Source organism: Balaenoptera ricei, chromosome 20, assembly GCF_028023285.1.
Source record: "Balaenoptera ricei isolate mBalRic1 chromosome 20, mBalRic1.hap2, whole genome shotgun sequence".
In the NCBI taxonomy this organism is placed as follows: domain Eukaryota; kingdom Metazoa; phylum Chordata; class Mammalia; order Artiodactyla; family Balaenopteridae; genus Balaenoptera; species Balaenoptera ricei.
Genome location: NC_082658.1, coordinates 56,836,006 through 56,849,836, shown reverse-complemented (window position 1 = coordinate 56,849,836; position 13,831 = coordinate 56,836,006). Strand labels below are relative to the sequence as shown.

The 13,831-nt window shown below is 40.9% G+C and overlaps 1 protein-coding gene across 1 annotated transcript in view; it reads left to right on the top strand.

Annotated features, from left to right (window-relative positions):
- The window catches only part of STX8 (syntaxin 8), a 248,120-nt gene that overhangs the window by 37,132 nt on the left and 197,157 nt on the right, over positions 1 to 13,831 (top strand). The window contains exon 5 of the mRNA XM_059908935.1: positions 8,679 to 8,803. Coding sequence (XP_059764918.1) covers positions 8,679 to 8,803 — 125 coding nt within the window. The remainder of the gene's footprint in view (positions 1 to 8,678; positions 8,804 to 13,831) is intronic.

Sequence of the window (13,831 nt, the reverse complement as noted above, 5' to 3'; positions counted from 1 at the left end):
TCTCTGTAGACTTTTGCCCCATCCATCCGCAAGCTGTTTATTCTTGTTTCTTTCCCTCTCTTTCATCTTCCTTCCTTGACTTTTCCTGTCACATCTTTCTCTTCCATTGCTCTTTTCCCCCTGGAAAAAGATGTTTGGTTTTGGCATTTCTTGGTTTTTAGTTTCTGCTTCCCATTCTTAATTTTGAAAGAAGAGGAACACTTTCAGTGCCTCTGATAGTCTTCACTTAAGTGGTCTTTACTTTTGTGGGTCTTTGCTGCCTTATTAGCTCCTCTTCCCTGGTTCTCCCACCCTATGGGGAAATGACTCACCTTTAATTGGATTTAAAACAAATTATCCACATGATACACACTCCTTATAACAAGTCAGTCCACACTGAGGTATGACCCAAAGTTAATACCCTCTCCCCCTTCCTTCCCTCCAGTGTCATTCTCCTGACATAACCTGTGTTAACCTCCCCACATTTATCTTTGCTTGTACATATATTTACAAGTGTAGTTACATGAATATGCATTTTCCTTTCCTATTTTGTGAAAAAAAGAATCTTACATATTACTCTGTAATTTACTGTTTTTCATTTAAATTTGGGCATTCCTCTAACAAAAATAGATTTAACAAAATTCTCTTCAATAGCTGCATTATTTCACAATAGAAAGGCAGTCACTTTTCCAGCCACTCCCCATTTGATGAATATTGGGTGGTTTAGTTTTTTGCCATTACAAACAATGATGCGGTAAATATCCATGAAGAATGTGGCTTCTGCCTCTATAGGACAGATTCCCCTAAGTGGGGTTATTGGGACAAAAGGTATGGGTGCTCAAAATAGGTTCTGCCATGTCTGTTTCTTAAAAGTTATAGTGCTTTACGTTTCCTCTGACGGTATATGGGAGAGCCCATTTCCCTACACCGTAGGTGTCGGTGGGGGTTACAGAACTGGTTGGGTTATGCTGATCTGATGGGTGAGAAATGGTATCTTGTTTTGAGTTGCAGTCCTTAACTACTGGTACAGTTGTGACTTTTGATGGGGAAAATAAAAAGATTTCCTACTTCATGCATTACTTTTATTATTGTTTTTTGGCTGCGTTGGGTCTTCATTTGCTGGGTGTGGGCTTTCTCTAGTTGCAGCGGGCGGGGGCTGCTCTTCGTTGTGGTGCGGTGGCTTCTCTTGTTGCAGAGCATGGGCTCTAGGTGCGCGGGTTTCAGTAGTTGTGGTGCACAGGCTCAGTAGTTGCGGTGTACAGGCTCAGTAGTTGTGGCTCGTGGGCTTAGTTGCTCCGCGGCATGTGGGATCTTCCCGGACCAGGGCTCGAACCCGTGTCCCCTGCATTGGCGGGCAGATACTTAACAACTGTGCCACCAGGGAAGTCCTCATGCATTACCTTTAAATGATAAAACTCACTTGGGAATTGAAAAAGGAAGCAAATTCCAGGCAGTGAATAAGCAGTAAGAAGAAAGGAGTTACCTATACACACTGTATTGTAAGTTATGTTGATTTATTTTTTATAAAGCCTATATAATACTTTCCAACTTGTGCTTCTTGTAAGTGAAAATTGTAAAGAAACTGGGAAGAAAAAAAAAAAGGATTTTCTTGTCTATTAAGAAAAGAGGGACTTCCCTGGTGGCACGGTGGTTAAGAATCCGCCTGCCAATGCAGGGAACACAGGTTTGAGCCCTAGTCCGGAAGATCCCACATGCCGCGGAGCAGCTAAGCCCGTGCGCCACAACTACTGAGCCTACACTCCTAGAGCCCGCCAGCCACAACTACTGAAGCCTGCGTGCCTAGAGCCCCTGCTCCACAACAAGAGAAGCCACCGCAATGAGAAGCCCGTGTACCACAGCCAAGAGCAGCCCCCGCTCGCCGCAACTAGAGAAAGCCTGTGTGCAGCAATGAAGACCTAATGCAGCAAAAATTTAATAAAATAAATTTTTAAAAACTTTGTTTCTCCCTCCCCCTCTTCTGTATTTGCCAAGCACTTTCATACAGATTATTTTATTTGACTGTCATAATAATCTTCAAGATAAGCAGAGAAGGGATTACTTTTTTGGTTTACAGATGAGGAAACTGTCATTGTACCCAGGGCGGGTTAATGGCAGAAGGAGAACTAGAACTCATCTCCTTGACCTTGGCTATGGGTTTCGTTTCGCGGGCCTCCCTTTCTCTGAATTTTGGTCCCTTGCAGGGACCCTCATCATCTGTTCCTTCTCACTGGCTTTGAGTACTTTGCCCTCCTGTTCGCTGCACTTAGTAGAATCCAGCCAAGGATTGCTAACTTTGCACGCGTAATTCAGTGGACGGAGCTAAGGGTTTACAGTTAGAAAACCTGGGTGTGAATCTTGACTCCATTTCGTTTTCTGTAAAAATGAAAATAATCATGACTCAAAATGTTGTGAAGTTCGGATGAGATAAATATTTGTGAAGGTGTATATTTATGCTTTTGTGAAGTGGTCTATAAACATTCCACAACACTTGCTGTCACTGATCTTTAGCAGAGGGGAATTCAGAGGTGGCACGTCTTTCTATCCTGCTCAACAGAATTGGAGAACAGTCCGTGATGGTTTATAAGTAAGTGCTGAATGATGTGGCCTGGGCCATAAATGGTCTAGGAGATTGGAAAAGAGAGCCATGTGAGGGGGAGTAGGTTGAGAAGAACTGGATGGAACGAGACTTGAGATCGCCCTTGTAGAGTGAGTAGGGTTTGTACCCCTTATGGTTTCCCTCGTTCTTTAACCCTACTTTTTCCAGACCTGTAATTTCCATACCCATCTGTGTATTGGTGCCTGGCTGGTTGCATAAAAATCACCTGAGGGAGACTACAGATTTCTGGGCCTTGGCTCCAGAGGGAGAGGATGCTATGGTTATTATGAATTTGAGTTTTTAGATATGAACTAGATTAATTGATAAGAAACAAGGTTATTGAGGTGGAAATGATGACTGTATAGGCGGTGCTTGGCTTTTGTGCATCTTGAGCATATACATTATTCACACCCTTCAACGGTCTCAATGCCAAATTTGGATTTTTGTACATCAGCTGACAAATATAAAATTCTACTAACATAGAATTTTTAACACTGTAGAGCACTGTAGTGTTTAATTCTACTCCCTGCCAGCCAATAATTTCATTTTACTGGACTTGCATCTTTGTCCAGAGAACAGTGTTAATTTGCACAATTAATTGAATATTTTAGTGCCTTGTATCTTTAAATGAGTGAGAATGGAAACAAGGGGGAAAACAAGTTGAGGCAAAGGTGGAAATCACTGGGCACGCCTAATGCCTAAATGCAAATTGTCAGCCTCATTGGGTTCTCATTGGATTTATCATTTAAGTGTGTTTGGTCATGCAGAAAAAAGTGAAAGAAGATGTAGAACATTTGTTATTGAAAAGAGTGTCGAAAAGGCACAACAGAAACTCCCTTGTAATATGTAAGCATATTGTTGACTTTCACTCTTTGTTTCTAAACGTGTTTTCAAGACTCCACTGTGTAATAAAGTTAAGGAGCTGCTTGTAATAAATGGTAATTATTGGATTGCTTAACATTTATTTTGTACTTGAACTTTAATCACTAACCAGCAGATGGCGCTCAGTCACCAGACATTTGGCAGAGCAGCTAATTCACCTTTCACTTAGAATTCTTAGGTTTTTAAACACCAAGGTCCTAATATATAGCACAGAGAACTATATTTAGTATCCTGTGATAAACGATAATGGAAACATAAAAAGTCTACATGTGTATAACTGAGTCACTTTGCTGTACGGCAGAGATTAGCACAACATTGTACATCAACTATACTTCAATTTAAAAAATAGACAAAACCTAAGAATTCTGTTTATTTTTTTAATCACCCGTTCCTCTCCTCCTTCGACTTTTCAGGTACCATGACATTGACATTAAGGTAAAAGTAAAGAATTGTTCCCTTTGGTTTTATTTGCTTGATTTTAGATTGCCTGGATGACTCGAGAATAGCACACAGAGGTTTCTCAAATTCAGGTCAGAGGCCAAAATAATGACTTCTGATGGCCTTTTCCCACCCTGCATTTGTGTTCTTCTGTGAACTGTTTTGTTAAATTTTAACGTTACATTTAAAACTTCTTATGGTAACCTTTAGCCAGCAGTGAATAGGGAGAAAAATGAGAGTGGTTTACAATTAAAAAATTATTTGCTTGCGGTATATTTTAAAGATGCTGTGGTGAGACTTTCCTTGGATGACGTGTAAGTAAGAGATTTTCCTTGCTTGAGGTCTTATTGTTCTGGACTAATACTAATTAGTCTAAACAAATTGACTAATCTTTATTCAATTAGTTAACAACAACAACAAAAATTTGAGTACTTTGCAAAAGGCACAGTGTTAGGCATTTATTGTCCCTGGAGTACCAGCTCCCTGAGGTCAGGTATTTGTCTCTCTTGTTCTCTTCCAAAGCCCCTAGATTCATGCTGGCACACAGAAGGGACTCAGTAAGTGTGTGTAGGAAGGATGGTTGGATGAATAGGTGGATGGGATACAAAAACAGAATTGGACAGAGTACTGGGCTTAAAGAAGTTAGCTGTCTAGTAAATATGGCTACAAGTAGCCACAAATCCATAGCTTATGATCTCGACAGCAGTTTTACTTTGGGGTTGTTACGGGAGTTATGTTGAAATTTGAGAAAATCCCGAAAGGAAATGAAACATTTCCCTAAGTTGTGTCAGTTCTCCAAGTCACCCAGTTTGGAAATCTTTATCCTCTGTATCCATTCTACTCACCAGCACTTTTGTGGGGCTTTCCTTTGAATTGCTGGGTGAATTGTCCCTTCCCTGCCATTCCATCTTGTCATTTCCCTCATCCAGCCCCCCATCCCCTTCTACCTAAATTGCACTAGCCTTCTGGTCTACCTCCCTGACTGCAGCCTCTCCTCAGTGTAAGCCAGCCTGGATGTTGTTGCCAGATTTTTCCTTTAAAGAATGTATGTCAAAGAAACTATTTTCTGATTGAAAGTTGAGCCTCTGTGCATCTTTATATTCATGGAAAGAAACTAGCTGAGAAAGCTTTGAGAAAGGAATCGCCCTTTCAGACCATAGTAGCATTTTCACACCTACAGGCAAGTCTAGTTACAAAGCTCTGTAGACTCGATTCACCTCACTGACACCCTAGAAATATCATCTCTAGTCCTGACTGCAGACCTCCCTGTGGCCTGTGAATACTCAAACACTGTTTTTTCAGACAAAACAAACATTTTATGGTCACTTTGACATCTTTTGGAAATGCTAAGAAAAGCTGCTGCTTGGAATTCAGTGCTTTTTCAATTCTATATTCGGTTGATAAGAACACCCTCCCTGTGAACTCTGACAAGTTGCAACTACATTTGTCAGCAGAAAAACATGGATTAACTGCAACCCCCCCCCATATTGTCATAATTTAATAATGTGTATCACTTTCTTTGGGGGATAAAAATGAAATATTTTTACAGTGTCAGAAGGGACTCTGAAACTTTTTGGTAAAATCTTTTTGAGACAGATAGCTAACCTGTTTAGTAATGTGGCATTTATTTGATAAGTTCCATTTATTAGATAAGTTCCATCTTGAAAATATAGGTAAAAATGACGGATTTATTTTTAAAAACATTTCAAGTCTACCCTAACCTCAGAAGCATAGTATTTAGCATTTCCTTTCTTCAGCTGACTTTTCAAAGGAGAAACACTCCTTCATCGTCCTTCCAAAAGTGGGCTTGAGCTGCAAGGTGTTTTAGTGACAGAATTCCCGTTCAAGTTAAAATTCTCTCCATCTGCTTGAACGTCAGTCTTTGCTGCTAAACTCTTGAAGGCAGGTAGCAGTTAAGTTTTCCTTTGCCTTTTTTTTTTTAATCTCAAGATAAATGTCAAATACCCCTCTCATTTTGTCTCTCTTGCTGAAAAAGCTCAGTGGTTTTCTTAGTTCTGTTTCATAAACACGTACTGAATGCTTCTCCAGCGTACTCAGAGGAACTGTCTTTCTGGTCCTAGGGATATAAACATGACTGTCATGTGGCCTCTTTCCTTCCAGAGCTCATAATTTAGGAAGGGAGACAGATGAGTAAATAACTAACTACAATCCTGCTTGATAAATGCCACGTTGGAGGTTTTGCACGAAGTGCCATGAGAGCACCAGGAGTGATTGATTTAAGGGAAGGGGGGTGGGGACGGGAATCAGGAAAGACTAAACAGCAGAAGTGACATTTGAGTTGAGCCTTAGGGGATGAATAGAATTTTGCCAGATGGACAAAGGGGTGGGGGTGGGGACCCTCCAGACTCATACAAAAACATGAGAGTGTGAAAGTTTGTGCCTTTGTCTGAGACGTGGTGAGAGTCTGTAAGGCTGAAGGAAGAGTAGGGTATGGAAGGGGGTGTCGGGAGATGACGTTGCAGAGATCACTGGGGCCATGTTGTAAAGCTTAAGTTTGACCTGTAGTTTCTTAGGGAGTCGTGACAGTTTTAAAATAGGGGAGATCTGTGTTCTAGAAAGATCGTTCTGGCAGCAGAGCGTAAGGTGATTTGAATCGGGGTGACTGGGAACAAGGAGAGCGGTTGCAGGCTATGAGCATCTTCTACGCGAGAGATGATGAGGTCTGAGCTGAGGCAGCACCAGCGGGGATGGACTTGGGGCGTGGACTTGAGAACCAGCTCCGAAGGGAGGTCTTGGGAATTGATGAGATGTGGCGGGGGGGTGGGGGTGAGGGGGGGGGTTGGATGACTTGGGAATACAGTGATGCCGCTAGAAAGGATAGGAGAAGAAACCGCTTATGAGGTGAAAGTAGTGAATTTGATTTTGGGTGTGTTGAATTTGGAGTGGAGTTCCCAGCTGGAGAGTCCTAAAGGAAAATCCATAAATGCAGATAGAAGAGCCTGTAGGGAGATGGTGTGGGTAGAGAAATTTGAAAGTCAGTGATTTTTCAATCAGGATGAGGGGTGGGAGGACCTGCCTCGCGTGGATTGTGATATGTGGGGTTTCTTTTTAACTATTTGTATGCCATTCCTCCCCCACCCTCAGATTTCTGATAGTGCCCTGCCAGGGCGGGAGCCCCAGGTAAGAATCCACCACCATGATGACTCAAGAGAATATGGCCTGTTTCATTCGTATTGGGGCATAAGAATGGTCTAAGCACTGCTAGCATCGGTCCTTACAGTCTGAAACCACAGGTAAAATTGCCCAGGGAGAGACAGTATAGCAAGAAGAGAAGATCTAAATAGAATCCCTGAGGCACACTGCTATTTAAAGGGCAGATGGAAGAAGGAGGTACCTGCAAGTTACAGAGAAGGACCTGCCCGTGGGAGAGAGGGGCGTGGAAGGAGCCGAGGGGGAGGAGGGGTTTCCTGGATACTGGAAGAAGGTCAGCAGTGGCCAGTGAGGCCTGGAGGACGGGTGAAGTGAGAACTGGGACGAGGTTTATGGCAGTAAGGAGGTTATGGTTGAGAAAAGCCTCAGCAGAGTGATGGGGTAGAAGTTGGATCCCAGGGGCTGAAGAGTGAACCCCGAGGGTCAAGAAGTAGAGCTGGTGAGCACGGTCCATTCTTTTTTTAATATTTGGCTGCGTTGGGTCTTCGTTGCTGCTCACGGGCTTTCTCTAGTTGCGGCGAGCAGGGGCTACTCTTCTTTGCGGTGCGCGGGCTTCTCATTGCAGTGACTTCTCTTGTTGCGGAGCACGGGCTCTAGGCGCGCGGGCTTCAGTAGTTGTGGCTGGCAGGCTCTAGAGCACAGGCTCAGTAGTTGTGGCACATGGGCTTAGGTGCTCCGTGGCATGTGGGATCTTCCCGGACCAGGGCTCGAACCCGTGTCCCCTGCATTGGCAGGCGGATTCTTAACCACTGTGCCACCAGGGAAGTCCCCCATTACCATCATTTTAAAAAGAATCCTATGAGTCATACTATAAAGTGAGTGGCTGTTCCCTTCTGGATAGAAGTGGTCGGATATGGTTTCATCCACAAGATGGTCCTCACAGTTTGGACAGAATGTGGGCAGGTGGAGACAGGAGAGGAGATACCTGGGTTGAGAAGGATCCTGTAAACATGGGACTGAGGCCAGAAATGTGTGTTCTGTGTTCCTTGGCCAGCAAGGAGCCTAATATGTCTGGTGCAGAAGGAGCGTGTGGGTTATGAGAGGGAGTCAAGATTAAGATGGATAATTCAGAATTTGTGTTATAAATGCTACGCTATATTCATAGAATTGGTTTTGAAACCCTGCATGTGTTTCTATCTGAGCAGCCAAATACCCTCTAACACGAAAGTCAGTGGTCATTTTTAATGCTATAACCTGTAGTGGCAACATTATATCTTCTTGAGAAATAATATTTGTGCCTTTGGTGCCACCTGTGAGACAGACTTTGTCCTAATAGAAAGGCCAGTTCCATTTGGCCTTGTGTTTTGAAATTTAAGACCTTCATTTATGATTATTGACTCAGATGTCTCATGGAGGATTAGTAAGAGTATTACACGCTGCCACAGTCTCCTTCACAGGCTGTAATTCTCCTGGGGACCAGGCTTGGGCCTTATTCATCTGCGTATCTCTTCCAGCACTGAACACAGTTGCTGGCATAAACTAAGCATGCAGTAAATTGCAGTCGAATTGAATTTTCAAAGCAGGCGAGGCTAGCCCCCGCTGCACTCGTGGGAGTGATTTGCAGCAGAGCTGTATTTTTCGAGTTATGTAACGCCTTTAATCTTGTTCTCAGGTCCAGCCTGATGACTGGAGGGGCCAAGCGAGGAGTACCCAACCCTTGGCTCTTCGAGGAGCCGGAGGAGACCAGAGGCTTGGGTTTTGATGAAATCCGGGAACAGCAGCAGCAAATTATCCAAGGTACTAAATACCCCAAGAGCGTGGGCTCAGAAACATTGTCAGATTTTTTTATCATAGCTTTGGATATTCCTTATACCCACTGAAAATCAGAGGTAAAGCTGTTGGTCTTTGAGAGCTCTTGGCGCTTTTGTGCCTCAAGATACCTGAGGATTAGACAAATGCTGTTGTCCATCCAGGTAGCTCATGGAAGTAGGGATTCTCTCCTGGGAGAGGGACAGAGCAGTTCTGAGTCTGATCAGTCCAGGTGACTCTGAGGCATGTGCCCCCTCCCTGTTCTCCACGATTGGGGATCATTCTCCAAAGAAAAGACTCCATTTTTTTCATACATAAGTCAATTTGCTTTTTACTTTTTATTTTATTCTTTTTTATTGGAATATAGTTGCTTTACAATGTTGTTAGTTTCTGCTGTACAAAGAAGTGATTTTGGCTTTTACCTTCAAGTTCATCTTGTCCAGTGGCTTTTAAAACTGCTAATTTCTTCTCTTTGTTAATTTCAGAAGTAACGCATAATTGTTATACAAAGTTCAAACAATATAGGGATATATAAAATGAAAAGCTATATCTATATTGTTTCTCCGATCTCAAACTGTAAACAGGTTAACAATATATTTCTTCAGGCTTTTTTTTCTATACATACATACATGCATACATACTGTATATTCAGTATAAGCACACATATTTTACGTAAATGAGATCATGATACAGATAATTGCACAGCTTTTTAAAAAATTTAATATGTGTGAGACATTTTGTCATGTCAGTGTTACAGATGTTGTTCTACTTTTTTAAAAACAGCTTTGTGGAGGTGTGGTTGACATCGTAAATAGCACATATGTAAAGTGTATGTTTTAGTAAGCTTTGATACATGTATACACCTGTGAAACCATCAGTACAATCCAAATAATAAACATAATCATTACTCCCAACAGTTTTCTTCATGTCTCTTTGTAAATCTTACTGTTGTCCCTCCCACATCCCCAGATAGCTGCTGATCTGCTTTCTGTTGCTACAAATTAGTTTGTTTTTTATTTTTCTGTATAAATGGAATCATACAGTATGTGCTCTTTTGTTGGGGGGAGGTGGGGTCTGGCCTCTTTATCTCAGTGTAACTATTTTAAGGTTCATCCACGTTGTTCCGTGGATTAGTATTTCATTCTCTTACATTACAGAATAGTATTCCCTTGCATAAATTGACCACAATCTGCATATCCATTCACCTGTTGATGCATATTTTGTATTATACAAGTAAAACTGCTATGAACATTCATGTGCAAGTCTTTGGATGGACATACATTTTCATTTTTCTTAGGTAAATACCGGTGGAATGACTGAGGCGTATGTTTAACTTTTTTTTTTAAACATCTTTATTGGAATATAATTGCTTTACAATGGTGTGTTTCTGCTTTATAACAAAGTGAATCAGCTATACATATACATATATCCCCATTATGTTTAACTTTGAAAGAAACTGCCAGACTCATTTCAAAAGTGGTTGTACAATTTTACATCGCCACCAGAAGAATTTGTGTCCTAATTGCTTCAGATCTTCACCAAAGAGTGTTATAGAAAGTCTTTAATTTGAGACATTCAAGTAGGTGTGTAGTTGCATTTCATCGTGGTTTTAATATGTATTTCCCCAATGGCTGAATCTTTGCATGTGCTTATTTGTCATCAGCGTGTCTTCTTCGATGGAAATATGTGTTCAAATTGTTTACCTATTTTTAATTGGGTTGTTCGTCTTTTATTATTGAGTTTTAAGAATTTTAAAAAACATATCCTTTTATATGTTTGTCAGATATTTATGTTTTAGAAATGTTTTCTCCCCATCTGTGGCTTATATTTTTGGTTTTCTTAATGTCCTTTAAAGAGCAGAGGTTCTTAATTTTAATGAAGTCCAATTAGAAATCTTTGACTATCTAAAGCCACAAAGATTTACTGCCTTTTTTTTCTAGGAATTTTATAGTTTTAGGTTTTACAATAGGTCTATGGTCTACTTTGAATTGATTTTTTTTTTAATATAGCAAGATATAAATAGAAATGCATTTCTTTTTTTTTCATTTGCATATCTATTTGTTCCAGCACCATTTGAAAGAAAGAGTATCCTTTCTCTACTTAATTACTTTACTGTTGTCGGAAATCAATTGACCGTATATGATGTGGGCCTATTTCTGGACTTTCCATTCTGTTCTGTTTGTCCATTTGTTTATCTTTACATCAGTGCCACACTGTCTCCATTATTGTACCTTTGCCACAAGTCTTTAAGTTAGGTAGTATAAGTCCTCCAACTTTGTTCTTTTTCAAAATGTGACTGGCTATTCTAGATCTTTTGCATTTCCATATGAATTTCAGAATCTGCTTTCAATTTCTACAAAAAAGCCTCATGGGCTTTTGATTGGGATTACATTGCATCTTTAATTTGGGGAGAATTGACATCTTTTTTTTTTTTTTTAACTTTTTTTGGGGTTTATTTAATTAATTTATTTATTTATGGCTGTGTTGGGTATTTGTTTCTGTGCAAGGGCTTTCTCTAGTTGTGGCAAGTGGGGGCCACTCTTCATCGCAGTGCGCGGGCCTCTCACTATCGTGGCCTCTCTTGTTGCGGAGCACAGGCTCCAGACGCGCAGGCTCAGTAATTGTGGCTCACGGGCCTAGTTGCTCTGCGGCATGTGGGATCCTCCCAGACAAGGGCTCGAACCTGTGTCCCCTGCATTGGCAGGCAGATTCTCAACCACTGCGCCACCAGGGAAGCCCCCAGAGAATTGACATCTTAACAATATTGAGTCTTCTGATCCATGAATATGGTATATCTCTCCATTTATTTAGTTCTTTCATTGTTCTCAGCAGTGCTTTGTAGTTTTCACTGTATGTCTTATACATCTTTTATCAGATTTATCCCTAAGTAGTTCATATTTTTTGTTCTCTTTGACATTTATAAATTTCTACTTCTGATTGTGGCTAGTATATAAAAATACAATTGATTTTTGTATACTGACCTTGGATCATGCAGCCTTGCTAATAAACTCACTAATTTTTTTAATAGCTTTTGGGTAGAATCTATAGGATTTTCTATACAAATGGTCAATGCCATCTGTGGATAAAGACAGTTTTACTTTTTTTAAAAAGACTCTTAAGAGCAGTTTTAAGTACACAGCAAAATTTAGAGGAAGGTACAGAGAGTTCCCATATAACCCCTTTCCCCACACATGCATAGTCTTCCTCCATTATCAACCACCAGAATGGTATATTTGTTATGATTAATTAACCTACATAGATATCCTAATCACCCAAAGTCCATAGTTGATCTTAGGGTTCACTGTTGGTGTTGTGCATTCTATGGTTTGGACAAATATAAAATGACATATCCTTCATTACAATATCATACAGAGTATTTCCACTTCCCTAAAGATCTTCTGTGCCCTGCCTGTTTCTCTCCCTCCTCCCTCAACCCTTGGCAACCTCTGATCTTTTTACCATTTCCATTGTTTTGCCTTTTCCAGAATATCAGTAGTTGGAATAATACAGTATGTAGACTTCAGATTGGCTTCTTTCACTTAGTAGTATGTGTTTAAGGTTCTTCCATGCCTTTTCAAGGCTTGATAGCTAACTTCTTTTTAGCACTGAATAATATTCCACTCTCCGCTTGTACCAGGTTTGTTTATCCATTCACCTTCTGAAAGACATCTTGATTGTTTCCATATTTGGGCAGTTATGAAAAAGCTGCTATAAACATCTGTGTGCAGGTTCTTGTGTACATGTAATTTACCAACTCTTTGGATAAATACCAAGGAGTGCAATTGCTAGATCACATGGTAAGAATGTTTAGTTTTATAAGAAACCACCAAATTGTCTTCGAAAGTGACTGTACCACTTTTCATCCCCACCAGTGATGAATTGAGAGTTCCTATTGCTCCGCATCCTGTCAAATTCTGACAGCATTTGTTGTTGTCAGTTTCCAGGGTTTGGTCATTCTAATAGATGTGTAGTGGTATCTCTTGTTTTAATTTGCATTTCCCTCATGACTTATGACGTGGAGCATCTTTTCATATGCTTATTTGCCATCTGTATGTTGTCTTTGGTGAGGTATCTCTTAAGACCTTTGGTCCATTAAGAGTTCTTTGTATGTTTTAGGTGACAGTTCTTTATTAGATGTTTCTTGCAAATATTTTCTCCCAGTCTATGACTTGCCTTCTCATTTCCTTGATAGTATCTTTCACAGAGCAGAAGATTTTAATTTTAATGGAGTCCAGCTTATCAATTATTTCTTTCATGGATTGTACCTTTGGTTTTGTATCTGAAAGTCATTGCCAGACTTCTCGTTTCCTGTTCTGCCTGTAATGGACCTTGGAAGTCACCACTCCATCCTAAAAATCAGTAATATAATAAGCTGAACAGACTGAAAAAGTCACCAACTCTTCTTGGATCTGTAAGAGAGGAGGACACAGGGCAAATCACTTCCTGCAAGATTGGAGAGACAGGAGAATACAGGGAGTCACAGCTTGCTGGAGCAGAGACTTCTGAGCAGAAACCAGTGTGAGAACCAGCTGGGTAGGAAAATCTGAACTGTAATTGGTGAGTTGCTGGAGGCTCAGTGTGGACAAATCTGAGAATTAAAAACTCCAGGGGACCCAGTCATAGTGGGGTCCTCACAATTTTGTGAGATTCACCTCTAGGAGGTCTACCAGGTTCTCACAGTAAATACCAGAGAAAAATCCCCTCCCGTTTCTGGCAGAGAGAGGGGAAAAGGAACCATTTTGGAATATGCTAGAGCACTCTGTTCTTCTTAACAAGGTTTCATCCTCAGGAGAAACTACTTAACCAGGACCTAACTTGCTAGATTATATCAGTCTGACTGACCTGGGGGAAAGGAAATGCCTTAACTCTAGCCCACTAGCCATCCTGTCCCACCTAAGTGGCAAGGGGAGGAAAAAACGTTGAAACACTTGTGACGTTCACAGCCCAGAGACATAGACTCACTAAAGACTGGGACCTAATGATAGGACTGTAGAACACTCCCTTAATGCCCACACT